Source organism: Eretmochelys imbricata, chromosome 3 (assembly GCF_965152235.1).
Source record: "Eretmochelys imbricata isolate rEreImb1 chromosome 3, rEreImb1.hap1, whole genome shotgun sequence".
NCBI lineage: Eukaryota > Metazoa > Chordata > Testudines > Cheloniidae > Eretmochelys > Eretmochelys imbricata.
In genome coordinates this window covers 129851896-129875942 of record NC_135574.1, presented here as the reverse complement: position 1 = coordinate 129875942, position 24047 = coordinate 129851896, and the positions used below count along the sequence as shown (strand labels likewise).

The window sequence follows — 24047 nt, the reverse complement described above, 5'->3', positions numbered from 1 at the left end:
TGCAGGAAGTGGCAGCCAGCATGTCCCTGTGGCCCACGCAGCTTCCCGAAACTCCCATTGGCCGGGAACGGCAAACCGCAGCCACTGGAAGCTGCGGGCGGCTGTGCCTGTGGACTTATATGTAAACAAGTGTCTTGCAGCCGGCCAGCGGATTACCCTGATGGGCTGCGTGAGGCCCACGGGCCGCAGGTTGTCCACCATGGCCCTATTTCATCTCATAAAGGTCAATCAAAAAACTATTCAGAAAAATACATTTGGCACTCTGCCCTGCCAAATTCATGCTCCGGCGGATTGCTGGAAAGAACAGGTTAGTAATTGGCCCTCCACTGACAAAAACTTGCTCCTGGACATGGAAAATTCAAAGTGCAGTTCACTTTGAAGTGACTAGAATTGGCAGTGAGATTCTATTAGAATTCTTTGAGGGTGTCAAGCATGTGGACAAGGGTAATCCAGCTGATACAGTATACTTGGATTTTCAGAAAGCCTTTGACAAGGTCCCTCACCAAAGGCTCTTTAGCAAACTAAGGAGTCAGGGATAAGAGGGAAGGTCCTCTCATGGATAAGTAAAAGATAGGAAACAAAGGGTAGAAATGAATGGTCAGTTTGCACAGTGGAGAGAGGTAAATAGCAAGGTCCCCCAAGACTCTGTACTGGGACCTATGCTGTTCAATATGTTCATAAATGATCTGGAAAAGGAGATGATCAGTGAGGTGGCAAAATCTAAAGACAATACAAAGTGACTCAAGACAGTTAAGTCCAAAGCTGATTGCGAAAGTTACAAAGGGATCACAGTAAACTGGATGACTGGGTGACAAAATGGCAGATGAAATTCAGCGTTGGTAAGTGTAAAGAAATGCACACTTGAAAACCTAATCCCAACTATACATACAAAATGACGGGGTCTAAATTAGCTGTTACTACTCCAGAAAGAGATCTTGGAGTCATTGTGGATAATTTTCTGAAAACATCTGCTCAATGTGAGGCAGCAATCAAAAAAAGCTAACAAAGTTATGAACCATTAGGAAAGCGATAGATAACAGAAAATATCAAAATGCCAATATATAAACCCATGGTATGCCCACACCTTGAATACTGTGTGCAATTCTGGTCACCCATCTGAAAAGGGATATATTAGAATTGGAAAAGGTACAGAGAAGGGATATGGAACAGTTTCTATATGAGGAGAGATTAATAAGACTGGGACCTTTTAGCTTGGAAAAGAGACGGCTAAGAGGGGATATGGCAGGTCTATAAAAACATGAATGGTGTGGAGAAAGTGTTATTTACCCCTTCACATAAACACAATACTTAGGGGTCACCCAGTGAAATTAATAGGCAGTAGGTTTAAAACAACATAAGGAAGTACTTCTTCACACAACGCAAAATCAACCTGTGGAACTTGTTGCCATGGCACATTATGGCCACAAGTATAATTGGGGGTTCAAAAGATGGTCAAGGATGCAACCCCTTGCTCCAGGTGTCCCTAAACTGTGAACTGCCAAAAGCTGGGACTGGATGAAAAGATATGGATTGCTCAAAATTGCCCTGTTCTGTTCACTCCCTCTGAAGCATCTGGCACAGGCCACCATAAGAAGACAGGATACTGGGCTAGATGGAACACTGGTCTGACACAGCATGGCCATTCTTATTTGTTCTCTACTTATTGTCTTAATTTTCAATATTGAATTAGCTCAATTTTTTCTTGCTATCAGCCTTCTAAACTCATCAATAGTGAAGAGAGAAGCTAGGTTCTGTACTTCCTTTTTCATGCTTCATCGCCAGTAAAGGGTATTGCAAGCCAAACTCTTATCGGTTACACCTGCATAATATTTTCTTCAATGTTTTTTTTAACTCATTGGAGCTTGGTCAACAATTCTGTTGGTGAGCCATAAGGAGGAACAGAAACCAGCTCATTCTCCCTTAGCTGAATTGGTTCTGCAGTGCTAACAGTAAAAAAAGAGGTTACACAACTTGTGCAGTAACTGCAGTTTGTTCAAGATGTGTCCCCGTATGGTGCTCAATTTCCATTGCGCATGCACCTCTCGAGTCCTTGATTAGAGATTTGTACACTAGCAGTGCCCCTTCAGCCTGCACACATGCCCTATGCCTCCTCATGCTGGACACCGAGGCAACGTAGGGAGAAGTGGACAAACCACCCTCAGTTCCTTCTCCACACAAATGTGTCTACAGAGAACAATCCAAAGCAGAGGTGAAGGAAGCGCTGGTAGCGGAGCATCTATAGAGATATACATCTCAAAAAACTACAGTTATGGCACAAGGTGAGTAACCTCTTCCTCTCCTTCGAGTAGTGTCTCAGAGTGCTCCACTTCAGGTGACTTCCAGAGGGATGAGTGAGCTTTGGAACTGAGCTCAGAACTGAAGATAGTACTGCAGCAGCCAGAGCTGCATTGGATTTGATGACATGGATTAAAGAGTAGAGCTTCCAAAATGTATGTACTGAAACCCACGCAGCAGCCCTACACATCTCAGACACTGGTATGTTCTTAAGCAAAGCAGTGGATGTTGCTTGTGACCTGGTAGAATGTGCTGTCATCCTTTGAAGAGGATGAAAGCCTGCAGTCTCATAACATGTGATATATCCAGATATCCATCCTGATAGTCTCTGAGCAGAAATCATGGATCCCTTGGATCTATTTGTGAAGGAGATGAACAGCCTGGGTAACCTTCAAAATTGCTTTATCCTATCCAAGTAGAAGGCCACAGCCATTCTAAGACCCAGGGTATTAAAAGAGGCCCCTGCAGAGAGTTGTGTGGCTCTGGGAAAAAACACTGGTAAAATGAACAGATTGGCAAAGAAGGAACCTCCAAGAGAACCTTAGATAAGAATTTAGGATGTATATGTAAAGAAACCTTATCCTTGAAGAATACTGTAAAGGGAGGATCTGCCATCAAGGCACCAATCTCCCCAACTCTACAGGCCATGGCTACTAAACATGATGGCTACTAAAAAGGCCATCTTCATAGATAAATGGAACAGAGAACAGGCTGCCATAGGTTCGAATGGATGTTTCATAAGGTACAACAGAATCTCAGAGTTCTGAACACCAGAGTTTCGAACTGACCAGTCAACCACACACCTCATTTGGAACCAGAAGTATGCAATCAGGCAACAGCAGAGACCTCCCACCTCCCCCAAAAAGCAAGTACAGTACTGTGTTAAACGTAAACTACTAAAAAAAGGGAAAGTTTAAAAAAAAAGATTTGACAAGGTAAGGAAACTGTTTCTGTGCTCGTTTCATTTAAATGAAGATGGTTAAAAGCAGCATTTTTCTTCTGCATAGTAAAGTTTCAAAGCTGTATTAAGTAAATGTTCAGTTGTAAATTTTGGAAAGAACAACCATAATGTTTTGTTCGGAGTTACAAACATTTCAGAGTTACGAACAACCCCCATTCCTGAGGTTTTCGTAACTCTGAGGTTCTACTGTAATTGAGTACCAGATTGAGGGCCTAGGCACTGCTAGTGGAAAAATCTCAGATCAAAGCCTCGAGAGGTGCATGTGCACCTGGAGTGTGGCCCCTTAGAGATACTCCTCAAAGAAACAGCTTATTTTTGTCAGTAAAGTCAGCAGCTATGACTAACTACACAAAAGGAACATATCTGATGAGAGAGGTGGTATCATTTTTACATAGTCACTTTTCAGACCAGAACTTCACGTTAAACTCCAGAACCAACAGCAAAGGTAATTCAGCAGTTCATACATAACTCCTGTGGCAGAAGATGGGATGAGATGTTCTTTCATATAAATGTGTTTCAGACCATTTAGAACTCTGTAAATTGCAACCACATTGAACTTCATCTGCAAGCAAAGAGAAAACACTACTATTGCGTGCCCATAAGAGCCCACTGCACTCCAGAGATAAAATTTGCATTCTGCTCAAGCTGAATCTTCAGAGACTTCTTCAAGGGGAACCACAAGTAGGAGGTCACCACTGGGATCTGGCCTCAAAGTTATTAAGGCATGGATTACTGTGGGAAGGTCCATATCAGAGGGGAACAGCTGCAGCCTCAGGGCTAACCATAGATGCTGAAACATACTTTATATCAGAGTTGTCATCTGAGAATCCACAAAAACACAAAAAGCAATGAATCCTAAAAAAACACTATAAAATTGTAAGCCACCATGGTAAAGCATGGACAAACACCTGATACACACACCGAGTCCTTGCTTATTCCTTCAGCTGCTTCTCCATACTTAGAAGTATCACTTCTGTTATCTAGGTTGAGCCAGTGTATTTTTATGTAGAACTTGCCTTTCCTTTTGGTATTTTTCCTGCTACTTCTTTCCCACTTGCCATCAGTGCTCCCATGATCACCGAATAAGCTATCACGCTAAAAAATAAAGAGCAACAAGTCTCTTTCCGTAATATTTTTCAGTTGGAATTATTTTACATTACACAAATTCAACTTCTTACTTGGTAGTTAAAAATTAAAAAAAGCACTTCAAGGTATTTTTTTTTAATTAGAGATAAAAACGGACATCTGACACCTTAGTAAAAATCAGGGATTCAGGTACTGAGGAGCTGTAGTTCTATAGCCTTATTGATGGACTGGTTACTGACTGATTAATTAGTTAATATTGATTAACCACAGACCACAGTGGTCAATAAAGGTTTGGCCTCCTGAGGGCTACAGCATCAGGAATGTTATCAGTATCATTAGAATAAGAGACCCTAGAAACACATGAGAAACTGCAGTTTATCACAAGTCCCTTTATTAACAAATCCACTAAGCAGATAAACAATCCCACATTTACTAAAATAGAATAGCAGATGGACAGATAATGCACAAAATCAGTCACTAACCTGGATCCTCTTGAGAGTGGCATTAAGTTATAGAAGTAATAAACTAAAGACAGGATTAGGTTGCACACAGCATCTGCCTCCTAGGTAAAAAAAATGCAAGCAGGGGCTCAAAAAATACTTTAGTGTACAGATATGAGATGAAGAAACATATAAGAATGTTAGTGTACTTTGTAATACCCTCCATTAAGTAATTATACAATATACTCAACAATACGGTGGGTTGTTTTTTTGTTTTTGTTTTTTAAGAAAAATATTTCATAAGTTTCAATAAAATTGAACCATCCCTATTGTGAACATTGGAAGATCAAGTAACTCAAAAAGGTCAAGCTAAGGAACTAGCTTGAACAACAAACTAGCATTGTATTTCATCCAGCATTAAGGCATTATGCTATGTTAAAGATCCTGATAAATCTAAAGCACAGCGAGCTTCTCAGGTAGAATGCAATCAACTTGAAAACAATTCTATTGTTTTATCATGTATTTATGTCAATTCTCATTTTACAACTAGCTGTCAAGAACCAGTCTATGAACAACATTAAATAGTGCTCATCATGGTAATAATATGCCGTGGTTGCAAGCCAGGATAAAAAAAAATAATGGCATTTTTATTATGGAACATTTCATGCTGTGTGTTTGGAATTAAACTATTACTTAGCAAAGCAGAGCAACTTAATAGGTTTCCATTGTTTAAGGGTAATCTTTCACTTAATTTCTTCTTACTAGTAGCATTTCAATAAGAGGTGAATTTTATTACTTATTTAGGAACTGTGCCAAACAATCTGAATGCACAGTAAACTGGAATGTATTTTGACAAAAATAAAAAATGATAGTATAGATATTAAAAATTAATTATATAGAGGATTCATGGACCACACAGCATGTTATCATCCAGTCTGACTTCCAGCATAATACAGGCCACAGAACTTCCCTAATTAATTCCTGTTTGAACCAGAGAATATTTTAGAAAAAAAACATCCAATCTTGATTTTAAAATCGCCAGTGATGGAAAATCCATCACAACCCTTGGTAAGATTCCAATGGTTAATTACCCTCACTGTTAAAAATTTGCCCCTTAAATCAGGTCAAAATTCATGCTAGCTTCAATCAAATTAATTGCTTCCATAAAAACCTTACCCCAAGTTCTGCAGATAGAATTAGTACTTTTCCTTTGGCTGTTAGATCCTTATATAGTGCATCTATTTCTGCATGATACAATTGCGTTCTTTCTTCCGTTGTCTGAGTTTCCACTGAAAATAATATGTTCCCAACTCTAATACAAAAGATTATTTGAATAAATGTCAAGACGCTAATCAAATACTTAAAAGAGGTGCAAAAATGCAAGATAGTTAAGGCTAATATTTCTTCCTTCTGCCAAAACCTTCTCCCATATCACCCCTACTTAAAGCAAGAAAACAAATCTGCTGCCCACTCAAATGAGAAGCACTGAGGTTGAAATAGAAACATCAGAGAATATATTTTAATATTCTTACTGACAAAGTGGTAGGTGCTATCTGCAATTTTTAATTGCAAATAACTGCTAATATTTTGATGGACGGAAGTCTAGAGGCTTTGGGGATTTTTTTAGACAGAGCATTAAAGTTTTATTTTTACATTTACACCCTTCCTGCACCAATGTTTGCAGACAGGGTGGAAACCAGCCTCTTCCATTAACCACCGTTATTTGCTGCTCCTTCCATTTGCTCTGTGGTATTGAGATAGACTAGCCTGCCCTCCCTGCTAAGGGCTCTTTTTAAGGTTTCTCTTGGGTGCACGCATTTCCTCATACCAGTTGGTTTCCACTTAACAGCTTCATGGCGGAGCGTGTGTGCTGGCACCACAAGTGGATGCCCCAAATATGTCTAACGCTTTCTGGTTCTGGTAGCAATGAGCTGCTGGTTGGTGATTTCTCAGGTCTCTTCGTTGGTGACTAAGTCTTTCCAACCAATTCCCAGAGTCTTTTGTTGGCATTTATTTTAAAATGTGTCTAGTTTTCTGTTTGATATTTTAGTAGATCTCCAGCTCTCACAGCTGTATGATAGCAATGAGATTAGGTTTGAATTGAAAATTCTTAGTTTTGTTTAGGTGCCGTATATCTTTGATTTCCATATGCTGTTGAGTTTAGTAAATGCAATGGATGCCTTTCCTATCCCTGATCTCACTTCCTTCTTGAGGTCTCTGTTGGCTCATATGGTGCAGCACAGGTATATGAACTGTTCTACTCTCAATATTTTTGCCTTCAAATGGGATGTTACTGCTTAATGTCTGAGTTTCAAGGATGTTTGTTTTACCATAACTAAATTTGAGCCCTACTCAGCCTACTATTTTTGCCAAGTTGTCTGTCTTTGTAACTTTTCAGAGGTGTTACTCAGAAAAAAAAAAACTTATCCACACAATATGAAAACAAGAAATTTAAAATGATCTGGAGAAAGGGGTAAACAGTGAGGCGGCAAAATTTGCAGATCATACAAAACTACTCAAGATAGTTAAGTCCCAGGCAGACTGCGAAGAGCTACAAAAGGATCTCTCAAAACTGGGTGACTGGGCAAAAAAATGGCAGATGAAATTCAATGTTGATAAAAGCAAAGTAATGCACATTGGAAAACATAATCCCAACTGTACATATAGAATGATGGGGTCTAAATTAGCTGTTACCACTCAAGAAAGAGATCTTGGAGTCATTGTGGATAGTTCTCTGAAAACATCCACTCAATGTGCACCAGCAGTCAAAAAAGTGAACAGAATGTTTGAAATCATTAAGAAAGGTACAGATAATAAGACAGAAAATATCATATTACCTCTATATACACCCATGGTACGCCCACAGCTTGAATACTGTGTGCAGATGTAGTCGTCCCATCTCAAAAAAGATATATTGGACTTCGAAAAGGTTCAGAAAAGGGCAACAAAAATGATTACGGGTATGGAACGACTGCCTTACGAGGAGAGATTAATAAGACTGGGACTTTTCAGCTTGGAAAAGAGACAACTAAGGGGGGAATATAATAGAGGTCTATAAAATCATAACTGATGTGGAGAAGGTAAATAAGGAAGTATTATTCACTCCTTCTCCCAACATAAGAACTAGGGGCCACCAAATGAAATTAATAGGCAGCAGGTTTAAAACAAACAAAGGAAGTATTTTTTTACACAACTCACAGTCAACCTGTGGAACTTCTTGCCAGAGGATGTTGTGAAGGCCAAGATTATAACAGGGTTCAAAAAAGAACTAGATAAATTCATGGAAGATAGCCACCGATGGACCTATTAGCCAGGATGGGCAGGGATGGTGTTCCTAGCCTCTGTTTGCCAGAAGCTGGGAATGGATCACTTGATTACCTATTCTGTTCATTCCCTCTGGGGCACCAGGCATTAGCCACTGTTGGAAGACAGGATACTGGACTAGATGGACCTTTGGTCTGACCCAGTATGGCCGTGCTTATGTTCTCTCACGGTACCTTCTATTTCAGTCTGTTTTATATGTTTAGAATCCACAGAATGTTTGTTTTGTTAACTTTGAAACTCCAGAAATGGAATTGTTTCCTAATTAGTGCTAATTACTACAAATTTGGTCTTTATGTGGAACTATTCAGATTCTTACCAAATTTTACACTTGTAATTTAATTTTCATAGTTGTGACAGTTTCACAGAGATAAATACTTTCCTAATATAATGAAACTATCTTGTGCATCATCCCATTATGAATGTGCAGAAGGTCTAGAGATTAAAATTCAAAAGGGAAAAATCCACTGGGGTTCAGTAAAATGTCTACCTTCCACACTAAAGATGCCTGCAGTAGGTTGTAGAACACTTTAAATGATAGTGTAGAATTTAGATTCCCTAAGTAATCTGAATGGAAAGAACGTCTAAGAAAATTATCAATTCCCATTATCTAAGAAAATTATCAATTCCCATTATCAATTGTTGTAGTCAGACCACAAAGATCTTTTGAACATGGGCTTAGGAGTGCTGGCTTCTTGCTTCTCAAAGGGGGTATTTACTATCTCAACCAGTAATGGACCCAATGCCTCCTCACTACAATTTACCAACTAGGAATTACATGAGTCTAACTAGTAGGGTATTGCCTGAAGCGCCACAAAACACTCAAAAATCTCAGTAAAATAAGAAGGCCAAAAACCCCTGTTCTGTCCATCCCTACTTTTAGAATGGATCCACTATGATGGTGATTTCCAATCCATTCTGATTCAGAGCATTCAGATCTGTTTTTATGGTCTATGAAGTAGACTGAAAAGTCCTCAAAGCAGAAAACATTTTACTCTATACATGTGGAGATGGCTTGGTGAATCAAAACTGTCAGCCATACAGGTCTGCTGATCAGAATTTTGTGGATACCATTATGAAGGATAAAACTTTTCAAAGTGCATTCAACAGCATGAGTTGAATAATAGGGTCACTGTCGGCTGAGATGCTGCACACTTGAGAACCACTTCCAGACTCAGTGAGACTAAGTCATTTACACAAAGGGCCCAATCACACAAGTACAAAATGCCACTAGAACAAGAAATTAATTGCTATTGATAATTCATACTTCAACATTTCTTCATTGCCATTTCCTTAAAGATCAGAATATTAAAAATATGAATTTTTAAAGCAAACGTACTTGTCTCCTGTTATTGTAATTGTGAATCCGTCATATTCCTTCCCTTGATCTTTGAGGCTAGGGACTTTTGTGTTTACAGTAAACCCATCTCTTGTTTTACTGTTAAACTGCTTTCAGAAAAAAGGAAATATATTAGAATAAATATAGTCGGATAAGCTTTCTAGCCACTGTTCTGTAACACTGATTTCTAGAGGACAGTTTTAACAAGAGATAGCTAGTGCAGCTATGGTCTTCTAAATAAAAAATTTAAATAAAAAAGACTAAGCTAGAACTATACAGACAAATGTTTTTCCCAAGCCCCAGTATGATACTCATCATTTGGCATATTAATGTGAAAACAGTAATATAAGTTGTAGAGTCTGTATTTTACGTTTATACTTTGTAATTAAATGAATTACTCTAAATTGCATTCCAGAACATAGCTCACAATTTTTTACTGTTAGTCAATCTCATTCAACATCCTTTGCATAGTTTTCTCCTCACCAGAAGGAAAAACAAAACAAAACGCTTTTTCAAATTTTGCAAAGCCAAAAAATAGCGATTTAAATTTAAAATTGAAGCCAAAAGCCATAACTAATGTGACAATTATAAACCACAATAACTTTATTCAAATAAAGCTAAGAGTCAAGTTCTATTCAAAGTTACCCACCTATTTGAACAACCAGACCACTTAAATACTAACTGGCTCTCTCAATTTATCCATGCAGCATTAAAGACAATTGCTCTATTTCCATTGTTGAGTGAATGGCTTTTGCAACCATGTCTTTTAAAATACAATAGTATGATCAATGGAATTATGTTTTGGCCAAGGATTTCATTATTTAAAAAAATTAAAAGCTTTTATTGAGAAATAGCATTCCAATGTGATATGTACAATTGAGAAGGGTACACATGCAATCCAAATCAGATCAAAATCATTGTTTTTTTTGAAGACCAGGAATATTTGCTGCCAATTCTTAGGAAGAGATCTTTATTTCTAGCTAAATCATTCACAGTTCCTTAAATAGTTATATATTTTTGTCATCTCTGTACTAATCTGTGTTTTCAAATCAGCTGATAACATTTCCCTTTGTCAAGTACCTCCGCAAAAAGTGGCATCCATTTTGCTTTAGAGGGCCTTACATTATGATTTCCAATATCATAATGTGTTGTACAGGACAATCAAATATCTTTCAATTTTTCCTTCCCAGCCTTTTGTTTAGTTTTACTGGAATCCACTCCAAAAAAAGGTGAGCACCGGGTTGGAGACTGAGAGCTGACAGGGCTGTAAAGGTATGGTCTTAAACTGCCCTAACCCTCAGACAATCCTTAATATATGCTTTAAGAAAGTAACTTGGAGGTGACATTTGCGCCACTTATCAGAGAACCACACAGAAAACCTAGGTAGCAGTGTTTAAGCTTCTGTGAAGACATCTATACCTGATCAGTTTGAATTACCCTGCTTTGATTGGTGTGAATGTTCCTTTCCGAACTATTCAAGTCTGAATATTTTATTTATATTCTGTTCATTTTAGAGATTTTTTTTTAAATCAAGCCCTTCTTGCCATATTCCCAAAGATTTAAATACTCAACTAACATTAGATTTATTTGAAAAATCTTAGAACTAAACCCTGAGCTGGAAGGACCTAAGGGTTAGTAGGGATGAAAGAGTAACTCAGTCTCCATGCCACATAATCCAAAGCCTTTTTATGGAGGCTACCAACAGGGTGCTAATAATTGGAAGGGGCGAGCTGGGTTTGGTGATTCTGGCACTTTTCCACTAGATCAGAGTAGATCACCAGTTCATTCCACGTTGGTCATCAGCCATTAACAGGCAACTACTTTTGCTCATTGCTGCTCTGGGCCACATTCAAATCAGTGGCCCTGAACTGAAAAAAAAAATGTTCCATACTCCATAAACTCCAATTCCATAATCTCTTTTCTTCAGTTTGTTCAATTATGTTTTACACAGTTAAGCTGAACCAGTCATTCAGGTTCTAAATAAAAATCCTCATCACTAGGAAGCCTGGCTTCAAGGAACCAGTACACACAGAATTTTTTCCTCCCTTTTACAGGCATATTTTTCTTTTACTAATTAAAAATAATTATTGGATTAAGTCTTCTCAGGTACACATCACATGCATCTAAGGGAAGGATCAAGCCTTAGATGAGCAGATTTGCAGTTATTTTGATTAGTATGTTAATTCTTTAGAATACAGCCAAAGTTCCTACAGTTGTTCATTTTAAATTAGACATACAACTGTCCATTTAAATTGTTACCCACGAGCTGAAGGTTGTTGCAAAACTTACCTTCATTATGGGGAGAAGGTCTTCTACTTTATGTACATTTTCCAGTGCTTCTCTAACTTCTAGCAAACCTTTAGGATTATTAGCACTATAATAAAACATATGCAACAATTTTAACATACAGAAACACAACGGTCAAACAAACCTAGCATTTTTCAGAACATCCATCTAGTGTTACTGTAACCAACCATTTATGATGGTCAATGGAGTGAACTACTACATTATATTCTATTGCATTTCCCTTGGCAAATTTCCCCGCTCTTCCCATTTGGTCAGGGGGTGAAAATTAAACAATACAATAAGACATTTTTTACTTAATGATTTTCTTTCTATGACTGAATTAGGGTTGCCAACCCTCCCAGTTTTGCCAGGAGTCTCCCGGAATCGGGCTCTATCTCCCGGAGGCTACTGAAGCCAATCCGGGAGATTTTAGCTCGCTTAAAGTCTAGCGGCGAGCAGGGCTAAGGCAGGCTCCCTGCCTGCTTGCCCTGGCTCTGTGTCACTCCGGGAAGCAACCAGCAAGTCCCTGTGGCCCAGGGGAGTGTGTGTGAGGGGGTAGGGAGTCTCCACGCTGCCCCTGCCTGCAAGCACCTCCCCCGCAGTTCCCATTGGCCAGGAACTGCAGCCAATGGAAGCTGCAGGGGCGGTGCTTGCAGGCAGGGCAGTGCACAGAGCCTCCTATCCCCCTCGTGCTGGCTGCTTCCACAAGCGGCACAGGGTGGGGCCAGGGCAGGCAGGGAGCCTGCTTTAGCCCTGCTGTGCTGCCACCCAGAAGCCACCTGAGGTAAGCGCTGCCCAGCCAGAGCCATCACCCCTCAGCCCCTTCTACACCCCAACCCCAGCCCGGAGCCCCTCCTACACCCAAACTCCCTCCCAGAGCCCACACCCCAAACCCTGAGCCCCATCCCAGAGCCAGTACCCCAAACCCCCTATCACACCCCAATCTCCTGCCCCAGCCTGGAGCACCCTCCTGCACCCAAACTCCCTCCCACACCCCAAATCCCCTGCCCTAGCCCTGAGCCCCTCCTGCACCCAAATTCCCTCCCAGAGCTTGTATCCCACACCACCTTCTGTACCCCAACCCCCTGCTCCAGACTCAGCCCAGAGCCCCCTCCCACACTCCACACCCCTCGGCCCCAGCCCAGAACCTGCACCCCCTCCCACAACCCAACCTCCTGCCCCAGCCTGGTGAGTGAGGGTGTGGGAGAGTGAGCAACCAAGGGAGGGCTGATGGAGTGAGTGGGGCAGGGCCTCAGGGAAGGGGCCGTGCCAGGCCAGGGTGTTTGGGTTTGTGTGATTAGACAGTTGGCAACCCTAAACTGAATTCACCACAGATTAGACATTCAGATTGCACCTCTTCTGTAAACATTCAGACTGGCCTTCAGACTTCACCACACCCCTTCTTACCATTTCCCCAGATTCATACTTTCAAAGCTGCGAGGAAATGCTAAATTCTGATTAGGAAATTAAACACATACATGATGATAAAGACTTATTCAACAATATTAACCATTTACCTGGATCCACAAAAGACCCACAGACACCCAAAAAAGCTGGTTAGGTAGGGCAAACTGGAAACAGAGGTCACTCACAGAAAGGAAATCAAGTAATAAGATGGCAAATCTTCCATTCTGGAGCCCGATCTCTCACGCACTCAGACATTTGGGACAAACAAGCTGAAAAGAAGAGAACTACACCTCCAGGTTGCATACTAGGTGTCATGATCAAGCTTCAAAACATAGCGAATGCCGATATCATGACAGATCCAACAGTCCAGCCCCTTAGTTTTGACCTTTCACATCATCTCTGAGTAAAGCCTAATTGCTTCTGATGCAGAGTGACCAGATGTGCTATTAATGATCATCAGTGGGGCCTTTTTGATTCCGCATTTTGCCACTGTGGCCAGTTAGACAATGTTGGTCATATACTTGCAGGCTGCACGCATTGGCAAAGACTTTATGGTTCCCTCATGGACTTAAAGGCCCTTCCTTCAGCTACTGAATGGTTAAGACACAGACTACACATGCTTGACTTGATCGTCTATGTAGATGCAATCACAATACACACACACACACAGTATCCCATGTACTCTCAGTATCTAAGCTGTGAGGCTCAAGTACCCTTGACTGGGATAGAGGGGCACACCCTTTTGCGAGTGGAGGAGAAGCCACCTTTTGAAGGAACTTGGAAGATTCTTCAGCAGCTCATAAAGCCTTGCTTACAGGTGCATGCTTCACTAAAGTCACAATATTTCAGTGGGGGTGGGGGAGGCAGGGGTAGTTTTAAATTGTTGGATGCTAAATCTCTTTTAAAAGTTATTAAAAATATTTAGTTTAAAGAACAAGAAGTGCTAGGCCAGCTCTAATTGTTTCTCACTAGTTTAGCAAAGTCATTAGATTCCATGGTGGAACATAAAGCATTTTACCATTTACACAGCAATGGCATTAGGAGCTTTGCATTTAGCTAACATATTTGCAAGTCTGCGTTTCACAAAGGTGTTTATCATTCCCATATTTAAAAAATAAAAGAACATTTAAAACATTTCCAAATACACATTTTCCTCTAAATTTTTAAGAGCACAAGCAGATTTCTTTGCCAGAGAGTGGGGTTGGTAGAGCCCACTTTACCTAGATTTTTTATTCTGATAACACAAACCTACACTCCTTTCACAATCAGGTTTCTTCCAAAAAGTGTTTACATGGTTTGTGTCTGCTTGAGGTTTGCTTGTCTTTGGGAGATAGAAGCAGAAACCTTCTGGAATACCTTTGACTAGTTTTAACATTTTGTAATATAATTAGCCAAATGTGAATTGTTTTATTTCCAAGCATCCTGGCTCTAACATTCTTGTAGCTATATCAATATTCAGAAAACGTGCAAACAAGCTTTTAATGGCTTTTAAAATAAGTTATAATACTTATTAATATAATTTTGTATCACCATTGAGGTCTCTTCTCCCACAAGTATAATACTCTGAAAGCCCTGACTCCCCTTTCTATAAGATCTTTGGGAATGACATCTTCATATTTTATGTTGTGTTTTTCCAAGATGCCACTGCTCCAATCCTGTGGATTGTGAACAGAGAATCCTTTAGTTATAGGATTGTAGAATTTCAGGGCCTGACAACTAAGTCTCTTCCATTTGTTGGGCCTTCTTACTTCTTCCTATAGATCTCTTCAAAAGATGAATCAAGGAGGATAGCAAATTCTATCTGAATTTGGGATTGGAGATACATGTCCTTGGCTTTAGTTTACTCATCCTCTCTCTGGCTAGATCTCAATGGTAGTCACCCCCTTCCTCTCTATGGTTTCATATATTTTAAGGCCAGAAGGGAGCATTATGGTCATCTAGTCTGATCTCCTGCATCACACAAGCCATCAAGTTTCACCCAGTGATTCCTTTAGGAAAACCAATAATTTGGATGAAGATGGAGCATACATTACAAAATCATCCAATTTTGATTTAAAAATTTCAAGTGACGGAGAATCCAGCTCATGATTTGGTAAGCTAACTTCACTGCTTCACACACATCTAGGGGACAAATAGAACCTCTCTCCTGCACCTTTGACTCCTGTCTATTATCCAAAGCCAAGAATTCCCCTTCTTCAGAAGGGAAGCTAGAGTTTGTGGAAAGAGATTAGGATCTGGAGCACTGTTCCTATATTTGGGCTTCTTTAGCATTGGTAAGATTGGTCATCCCTACAACCTCCCCTTGCTTGGTGTTCCCTTTTTGGTTTTAGCCTGTTGTGGAGATCCTGAGCTCCAGTGCTTCCTCATCTTCAGACATAATGGGAGAGGCAGTGCAAAGAAACATCCTAAAGGAAGTCCAGGTCTCACTCTTGGGATGAAGTCAGAAACAATGCTATATTCTTTGTCAGGCAAAACACCAGCGGATACTTCTTTGGCAATACCTCCATGAGGACCCTTGAATCCTGTTCAGTTCTTGAGACACAGTGAATTGGACCATCTTCATTGATCAAGTATTCGACAGAGGGAATTTTGGTCTGATCCCTGAAACTCCCTGATCTAATTAACTTGTAAAGTAAAAAAGCTCCCAGTCCCCTCATAAATATGGTTTATACTGTCAGCCTTTTCCTCCTCACTCCAGAGGCCATGGACTGTTTGGGTCTCCAGGCTTGTGCCTGCTACAAGGACTAAAGGATCTGGAAGGCAGATGGGTAGGTCTTTCTGGATGTTGTGGGCTGATCATCACTGTAAGGAGTTGAACATCTGTCAGAACCCATACCTGATCTTTCATGTCTTCTGAGCAATGGTCCCATACCTTTAGTACGAAGGCTTAAGAACATAAGAACAGCCATACTGGGTCAGACCAATGGTCCATCTTAGCCCAATATCCTGTCTTGTGACGGTGGCCAATGCCAGATGCTTCAGAGTGAATGAACAGAACAGGCAATCATCGAGTGATCCATTCCCTGTCATCCACTCCCAGCTTCTGGCAAACAGAGGCTAGGGACACTCGTTCCTATGGCGTTCCATCCCTAACCATCTTGGCTATGAATTTATCTAGTTCTTTTTTGAACCTTGTTATAGTTTTGGCCTTCACAACATCCCCTGGCAATGAGTTTCACAGATTGACCGTGCGTTGTGTGAAAAAATACTTCCTTTTGTTTTAAACCTGCTGACTGTTCATTTCATTTGGTGACCCCCTAGTTCTTGTGGTATAAGGAGTAAATAACACTTCCTTACATACTTTCTCCACACTTGTCATGATTTTGTAGATCTCGATCATATCCACCTAGTTATCTCTTTTCCAAGCTGAAAAGTCCCAGTCTTACTAATCTCTCCTCATATGAAAACTGTTCCATTCCCCTAATAATTTTTGTTTCCCTTCTCTGTACCTTTTCCAATTCTAATACATACTTGTTGACATGGGGTGACCAGAACTGCACATAGTATTCAAGATGTGAGTGTACCATGGATTTATATAGAGGCATTATGATATTTTCTATCTTATTATCTAGCCCTTTCATAATGGTTCCTAACACTGTTAGCTTTTTCAACTGCTGCTGCACATTGAGCAGATGTTTTTAAGAGAATTATCCACAGTGATTCCAAGTTCTCTTTCTTGAGTGGTAGCAGCTAATTTAGAAACCATCATTTTGTATCTATAGTTGGGATTATGTTTTCCAATGTGCATTACTTTCATAATATCAACATCGAATTTCATCTGCCACTTTGTTGCCCAGTCATCCAATTTTGTGAGATCCCTCTGTAAATCCAAAGCTGACTGTGAAGAGTTAACTATCTTGAGTAATTTTGTATTGTCTGCAAACTTTGCCACCTCTCTATTTAGCCCTTTTTCCAGATCATTTATGAATATGTTGAATAGGACTGGTCCCAGTTCATTTTGCCCCATAGGAGCTGTGGCTGCCCTGATGGGCAAGGGATCCCAACTGCCTATCCAACTCGCAGCACTGGGACCTAACAGATTACGGACGGAGGTTGGGCACTCCTTACTGTCTGCCAAGCCAGGGAAGGATACTTCACAAATAGAGCATCACTTGGATTTGACCCAGTGCTTTCTTGGCTGCTCTGCCATGCCTGCAAGGGGAAAAGGAGCCAGCAGGGAGATGCTGCAACAGAGGCTCAGGGAGGGTTAAACCTCCCAAGGGATAACCAACCCAGGAGGAGGAGGAGGAATGCAAAGGAGGAAACACTGCTCAACACTGCCCAAAAAAACTGAGCAGAAAAGTTAAAATAGAAGGAGTTAGGGCAGGAGCAAAAGAAACTGCCACACTCTGTCTGCAGAGGCAGAGAATCTGGCAGCAAGCTGGAACACAGGGGGAGTGGCCAGACTGCATGGCACCAAAATCACTGATCTGTTTTTGTGAGGTGAAAGGTGAGAAGAGCAGCCCAGACGTCCAGAACTGTGGGAGACACTGGGTTGCAAGAGTTAACTCCCTGCTGCCCCCCACCCACCAAAATCAGCATTTAAATCTCAGATTGCAATGGGTGAAGTGGGAATGCTAAATCCACTGCTCTGTCTGTGCTGCTGATGGGAGAATCTGGCACAAAGAAAAAGAGCATGGTCAAGCCCCAGAGCCCAGTGGACATGTCGAAACTATTTCTAATATTGCAGCCCAAATGCCTTAGACTTTTGGGGGGGGGGGAGTCATGGTCATGGTCAGGAAACAATAACTAGGCTTTGCAAAAAAAGCTTTCTGCTCTCAGACATCATATGGGAGTATAAATTGTATTCCCCTAGCGCCCAGTAAACAAGAGCATGCAGGACCACTCTGAGCAATACGTTTTAATAAAGCACAGAAGTTTATCTATTCCTAAATAGGAGAATAATTTAATTTTCCAAAAGTAAATCTGCTGTTTATGGAAGATGCAAATCAACACCCCCTAGCTACTGAAATATACTGTTTGCACACAGGGTATGTACAACATCGGCAGCAATATCACAAACTTTCCACACCGTGCTTTGCCACTTGATCTAGAGGAACTAGGGATGTAAATACCATTTAAAAAGTTAACCGTTTAAACTAAATATATTTTAATTGTTTAAACTGTTAACTGATTGATCTGTTGGGGCCGACCTGGCTGGTGGGGGGCAGGGTTGGGGAGCTGGGGTTGGCGGGCTGGCCGGGCAGCGCAGCAGGGCCCACTCCGGACAATGTGGGGCTGCTGGGCCAGCCGGTGTGGGGCTGTTGGGGCTGACCAGCAGGCCAGCCTGAGGTTAACAGTTAAGGTGGTTAACCGGTATGATTAATGCTAACCGGTTAACCAGTGAACATCTTACATTCCTATGTAGATATGTCCGCATATCTATTCAAGGGACACCATCATAGGACCTAATCACATCAGTCACAGTATCAGAGGCTCGTTCACCTGCTCATCTACCAATGTGATATATGCCATCATGTGCCAGCAATGCCCCTCTGCCATGTACATTGGCCATACCAGACAGTCTCTAAGCAAAAGAATAAATGGACACAAATCAGACGTCAAGAATTATAACATCCAAAAACCAGTCGGAAAACACTTCAACCTCCCTGGGCACTCAATTACAGACCTAAAAGTCGCAATTCTTCAACAAAATTAGAGACATTAGAAGGTTGTAATTCACTTGTGAGGAAGTCAGAAAATATCCTCTATAGTCCAACAGCAATATTAAGTATCTTCCTTTTGTCCTTAATCACCTCCCATCAAACTTTCTCCAGACTTCACTATTCCAGAGAAAAGCCTTTAGGGTGGCTTTTTAAACTACAGATCACACTCACTTATAAGGGCTGAAAACACTCTGATCCCCAGCCTTCATAATACCTGTCAAAGATAACAATTTCCTACATATTACCCTCCACAGATGATCCATACAAAGCCATGCCCACGTCTCCCACCCTGCTATAGGCTGCACACATCAATCACCAATATTGTTCAGAAAAATTAATTATTTCACATTCCCGTAATCTGGAGTATGGATCAACAACATTTTCCATGACCACTTTGAACACCCTCCCTTGTAAGACAGGGCTAAGATCCACCCATGCCTGATATAGGCCAGAAGGATGGGTACAGGTACTCTTAAAAATTAATTACTTGAATTACTATTATCATTCATATGTAAAAGAGAAGATTACTTTGCTTTCTTTCATATGGCATTTCTTCTCCCATTGGTAAGAGGACACAGTTATGGATGTACTGGAACTTTATGAAAATATTTCCCCAGACTTTCTGTATGGTCTATGAATATAATACAATTTTGAATTGATATTGAAGGTGGAAGGAAAAAATATTAAATAAACCATTTACCCATGATAAACAAGGATCCTGTCTTTGATAAAATGAAGTATTTTTTCAAAATATTCCAGGTACCTCATGTTAATGACTTGTCCCCTGTAGAGAGAAGATAAACAAAAATGTCTTTTAAAATGTCTACTAGGATAGTCCACTTCATAACTAACACGTATGCTGTTCATAAAAGCATGATATGTGGTTTCCATACAGTAGTGTATGGAAGAGTAGTGGAAGCTTAATCAGAGGTTTGTCTGAATAAATAAGTAAGCCATGTATTTTCAATAGGGGCTTGTAGAATCTTCAAGGTCTCACTGCTCTTGCTGCTTTTCAACAAGCTACTTTTCATGTGTGCTCTCGCACTACCACCAGTGTTCTTGTGTACAGTTAAAAAAAAAAAAAAAATCAGTACCACAATTACCAATTTGGATTTGCAAATATTTTTTGTATACTAGAAAGCTGTATGTGTTTATCTGTGAAGAAAAATGCAGGGACTGATAATCCTAACCGTAACTGGTTTACTTTGAGCACTGGTATGTGATTGTGATGTCTGTTCTAAACAACTTAAGTATCCTCTTCTCATGGATGTGTTTGTATTAACTGTCCCTAAATCCCACACATAAAATTGTAATTATTTTTGTTTTAAATCAAAGTTTTCTGGGATGATTCACTGAATCCAGATTCAGAGTAGGGGAATATCTTAAGGACACTGCAAAATATCAAGTATGCACATTTTTTTTTTAAAGGGGTGGGGGAGAATGAGTGGAGTGCAATAACTTTAAAACAAATTTCCATCTAGAAAGACACCAGATGTTTCCAACTCCAGGACATTTTCAAGAAGATTTTCAGTTCTAGATATTATCTAAATACTGCACTCTACTGCTCTTCCAGGAAATTAAATATTTAATCAGCAGTCCACAAGCAAACAAACAGCTGACTTGGCGCCTTCTTCCTTGAACATTAGGTATGAGCCTGTGAACTCTCAAAAGAGTCCTGTCAGAATTGTAGCCATACATAATGCCTTGAACGGGAACATTACGTACCATTATTGCATTTGTAGGAATCCTTCATGTTCTCCAGTCTACAAAATAAGATTTTATATAGCAAACGTTACAGCTACATATACCAGGAGGCTAAAATCACTGTCAATCATAGGAGATATGTTTATAGCCAGTCTCTAGCCTCTTTCTATAATTATTCAGGGCTTGATTATAGCACCTTAACTCATGTTTGTGCTGCACTCCTTACTACTCACACAGTCCTACTGATTTTCATTTACCTCAGTGGGAATAAACACTGATCAGAATTAGAATACTCAAGTGTGTATGTTAGAAAAGAAAGGGAAAGAGAATGGATGATAAACAATTACTGATAAGATTTGCCCTTGTTGTACGTCCCATCTTATTTCATTCTACACAAAAGCTTTCTGTACAACAGGCAGAAGTATGAAGGAGTAAAAATAAGAAAACAGCATTTAACTGAATGATAGCTTGGAGAACTCAGATACCAAAGCCAGCCTAAAAGGATGCTGGATCTAGCCAGTGAGAAGTGGTAATGAATAAGAAAAGACATCAGGTAGTGGCTCAAGAGTTATTTGTTGTTCCTCAACTCCCTCTACTTGATAGGCGCTGCCACCTCTTCAGAATGCCCAAGAACAGATAGTAGTAGTGGGTGTCTCAACATATACTTGGAGGAATACTGACAGCTTTCATCACTGAGAACAGATCTCAAATCCTTGTTTTGCCCATAAAAACAAAAGTTTAGACTTTCAAAAAGGCAAAGAAAGATTTGATAACTTATAACCAGACGGAGATGAGCCTAAGGCACTCTTATACGGTCTCAAAAGAGCAGAAATGGCAGCTTAAGAATGCTAAGCCCTAGACCCGTACAGAACCCTAAGAAAATCAAGTGAAAAGACTTTGTAAACCCTTGTGAGGCGTTCCCAAAGGACCACCCAACAGAAATGTTCCATATTCAAGTGACTAAAAGACTACGGTGGAAAGTTTTCTGGGACTCTCCAGCGGTTAAGCCTCTACAAGGAAAAAATCGAATACAGAAACCATAATTTATCATCCTCCAAGATGCCAGACTGAGGTAGTAAGAACTGTTGAATGGAATTGGACCCTGCATAAAGGAGTCCCAGACAAAGAAGGTATTGTTAGTATGGACCTAACAAAAGGACTATTATGTACAGAAACAATGGTGACAGTATGGGCCAAAGGGATCCTATAAGACTAGGCTGAGCACCGTCTGACCTGATCTTTCATAACTATGCAAGGAAATCAGGTGAGTGAAGGTAACAAGTTTCCAAACCTTTTTCCCCACTCCCAGGAGAACACGTACTTTATCCTGCAAGTCGAAGTGTGGGAAAAAGAAAGAGGTTATTTTGGTTCACCTCCAGCCTCCCAGCAGTCTACTATGGGCTCTACTGCAAGCAATCAAACTTACTGCTCTTGGTACTCCTTGAAACAACCTACACAACTTTTTGGTTCATCTAACTACTATATATAGAAATCAAATTGGGCTAGTTCGTGCAGCTCTGAAAATCAGTACTACTTTTTTGAGGCTGCTATCTTGTGCTCAAGAATCCAAGTTTGATAAAGATTAAGCCCCTAGTCTTTATAGTTGTGAAAATAACCTTCAAAATATAAACTGAACATAAACCAATGCCTAAATCTACCTGAAACAACAGCCCAGGGGTATGAAATGATCCCATTAATCTCAACAAGGTTTTCATCTGAAGCCTAGTTATGATATATGAATTAGCAGTATTGCAAAACTATTTCATGGCTGATTAAAGCACACAAGAAAGGATTATCCTATTTGTGCAGATTTGTGCAACAGATCAGCAGTACTGCATAATCTATTGCAAGTGATATCTCATTTTGATGGTCATGAGTGGATGGAAGGCAGAGCTTGGGAGAGTACTACTACCTACTCCTCTCTCCATCTGCCTCATTCAATCCCAGATTAAATGGTTATTCTCAGAAAGGAATTCAATAATGTGCAAAGGAGAAAGTGGGCTCTTGGACTCAGAAAGGATGCAGTCAAAACTTGTGATGGGGAAACAGGAAGGTTCATTAGTCTGGGAAGATTTAGGCCCTTGCAAACTGTAATCCAGGTAGGGATATTAATCAATCTTTCTGTCAAGAAAGCACTATCAGTATTATTCAAGCCATGGTACAAACCCCGGGAGCACAGGTCAGGCCAAAAGGAAAGGTCAGAAATTGATTCAGTCTGGTCCTGCACCTTATGAAGATACAGTAACCCATTTCACTAGACATCTCACAGGAACTCACTAGACTTGTTGGAACATCAAACTATAGGATTGCTGGTGTTATCTGATGACAGGCATAAAAAATATTTAGACTACTGAGAGACAAACAGGGTTACTGAACTGGAGGTCAGAGACAGAGAAATCCCTTTGCAAAGTAGGCACTCTTTCCTCACTATTAATAACCCTAGCAAGAGTAGTGCATTCCTTAGAGTTCTTTTTTTTAATGCTGACGACACAAGCCAAAGCTGGAGGTTCAAGCTCTGCTTCTCCCTCTATCTCCCATATTGGGGGGAAAAAAACAGGTAATGAGTTATGGCCTGAGGTAGGGGTTGCCCTCCACACCTTAAGAATGAAGAGTGTTTCGATTCTGTTGCACTTTTAATGGGAGAGAGAGGAGGATAAAGCAAAAGTTAAGAGAAGACTGGGGCCCAGGAAGCAGAATTTAATTTGAGAGGAAGAATACAGAAGTCTGAGCAGAACAGTGTCCCTGAAGAGCTGGGAACAGCTAATGTATCTGGCCCTACAAGGCAATTGTTGAGCTACAATCTGTGGAATGGGAAATGGTAGGAGTTGCAGTGAGGGAGTGAGAGAGAGAGAACGAATACTATCATCCTGTGTACTGCGGGCTTTAAACATCAGTGATTCTTTCTGTAAAATATTTTTAGAAAGATCTTTTTCTAATTTTTTCCTTTTTGAGTAACACTGAAAAACAGGGTTAGAAATAAAAGTAGCAGGACTAAACAAGGATCCTGCTTCCCATAAAGGAAGATGGGAGCATAGCCACATATTTGCGGGTGTACACACACTCTCCATCCATGATTGACAGTGATTTTGCCACATGTCTCTCTCCTTTCTCCATTGCTTCGTGGTAGGTGGAGCTGTAATGCTTGCTATACAGAAACTTTTATGGTATGAAGAAGAAGGAACGTACAACAATGATTTGAATTTTTCAAGTTCAAACCTTTTTCTGAAACTACAGTTACCTTTCAGCTTCTTAGGTATTTTGACACCTGTGTCTTTAACCTTTCCATGCTGAAACATTTCCTCGAAATACTACTAATGGATGATGGTTACAAAGTAGGAAACACAGATTGCCTAGTACTGTGCAATTACAGCTGAAAGTATTGCCTTCTGGGAGTAGCATTTGTGGAAAATACATCAACCACAATGGGTTTAATCTTAGGTATATGAAGTAGGTATTTTAATTTGGGAATTAAAAACTAGAATGAAAAGTTATCTTTTGGGACCTAGTTATCTCTCCCCAAAATAAAGATAACATAAAACATT

At 40.3% G+C, this 24047-nt stretch overlaps 1 protein-coding gene across 11 annotated transcripts in view; it reads right to left on the bottom strand.

Annotated features, from left to right (window-relative positions):
- The window catches only part of TTC13 (tetratricopeptide repeat domain 13), an 87579-nt gene that overhangs the window by 2735 nt on the left and 60797 nt on the right, over positions 1 to 24047 (bottom strand). For 2 of the 11 annotated variants that reach the window (XM_077813381.1, XM_077813377.1), the window contains 6 exons: positions 19502 to 19585; positions 11732 to 11816; positions 9443 to 9552; positions 5959 to 6094; positions 4825 to 4904; positions 4273 to 4351 (listed from right to left, as the gene is read on the bottom strand). In XM_077813381.1, coding sequence (XP_077669507.1) covers positions 4273 to 4351; positions 4825 to 4904; positions 5959 to 6094; positions 9443 to 9552; positions 11732 to 11816; positions 19502 to 19585 — 574 coding nt within the window. Of the gene's footprint in view, positions 1 to 129; positions 3819 to 4272; positions 4352 to 4824; positions 4905 to 5958; positions 6095 to 9442; positions 9553 to 11731; positions 11817 to 19501; positions 19586 to 24047 lie in introns of those variants that run through there. The other 9 variants (XM_077813380.1, XM_077813379.1, XR_013345675.1 and 6 more) reach the window with 9 other exon arrangements.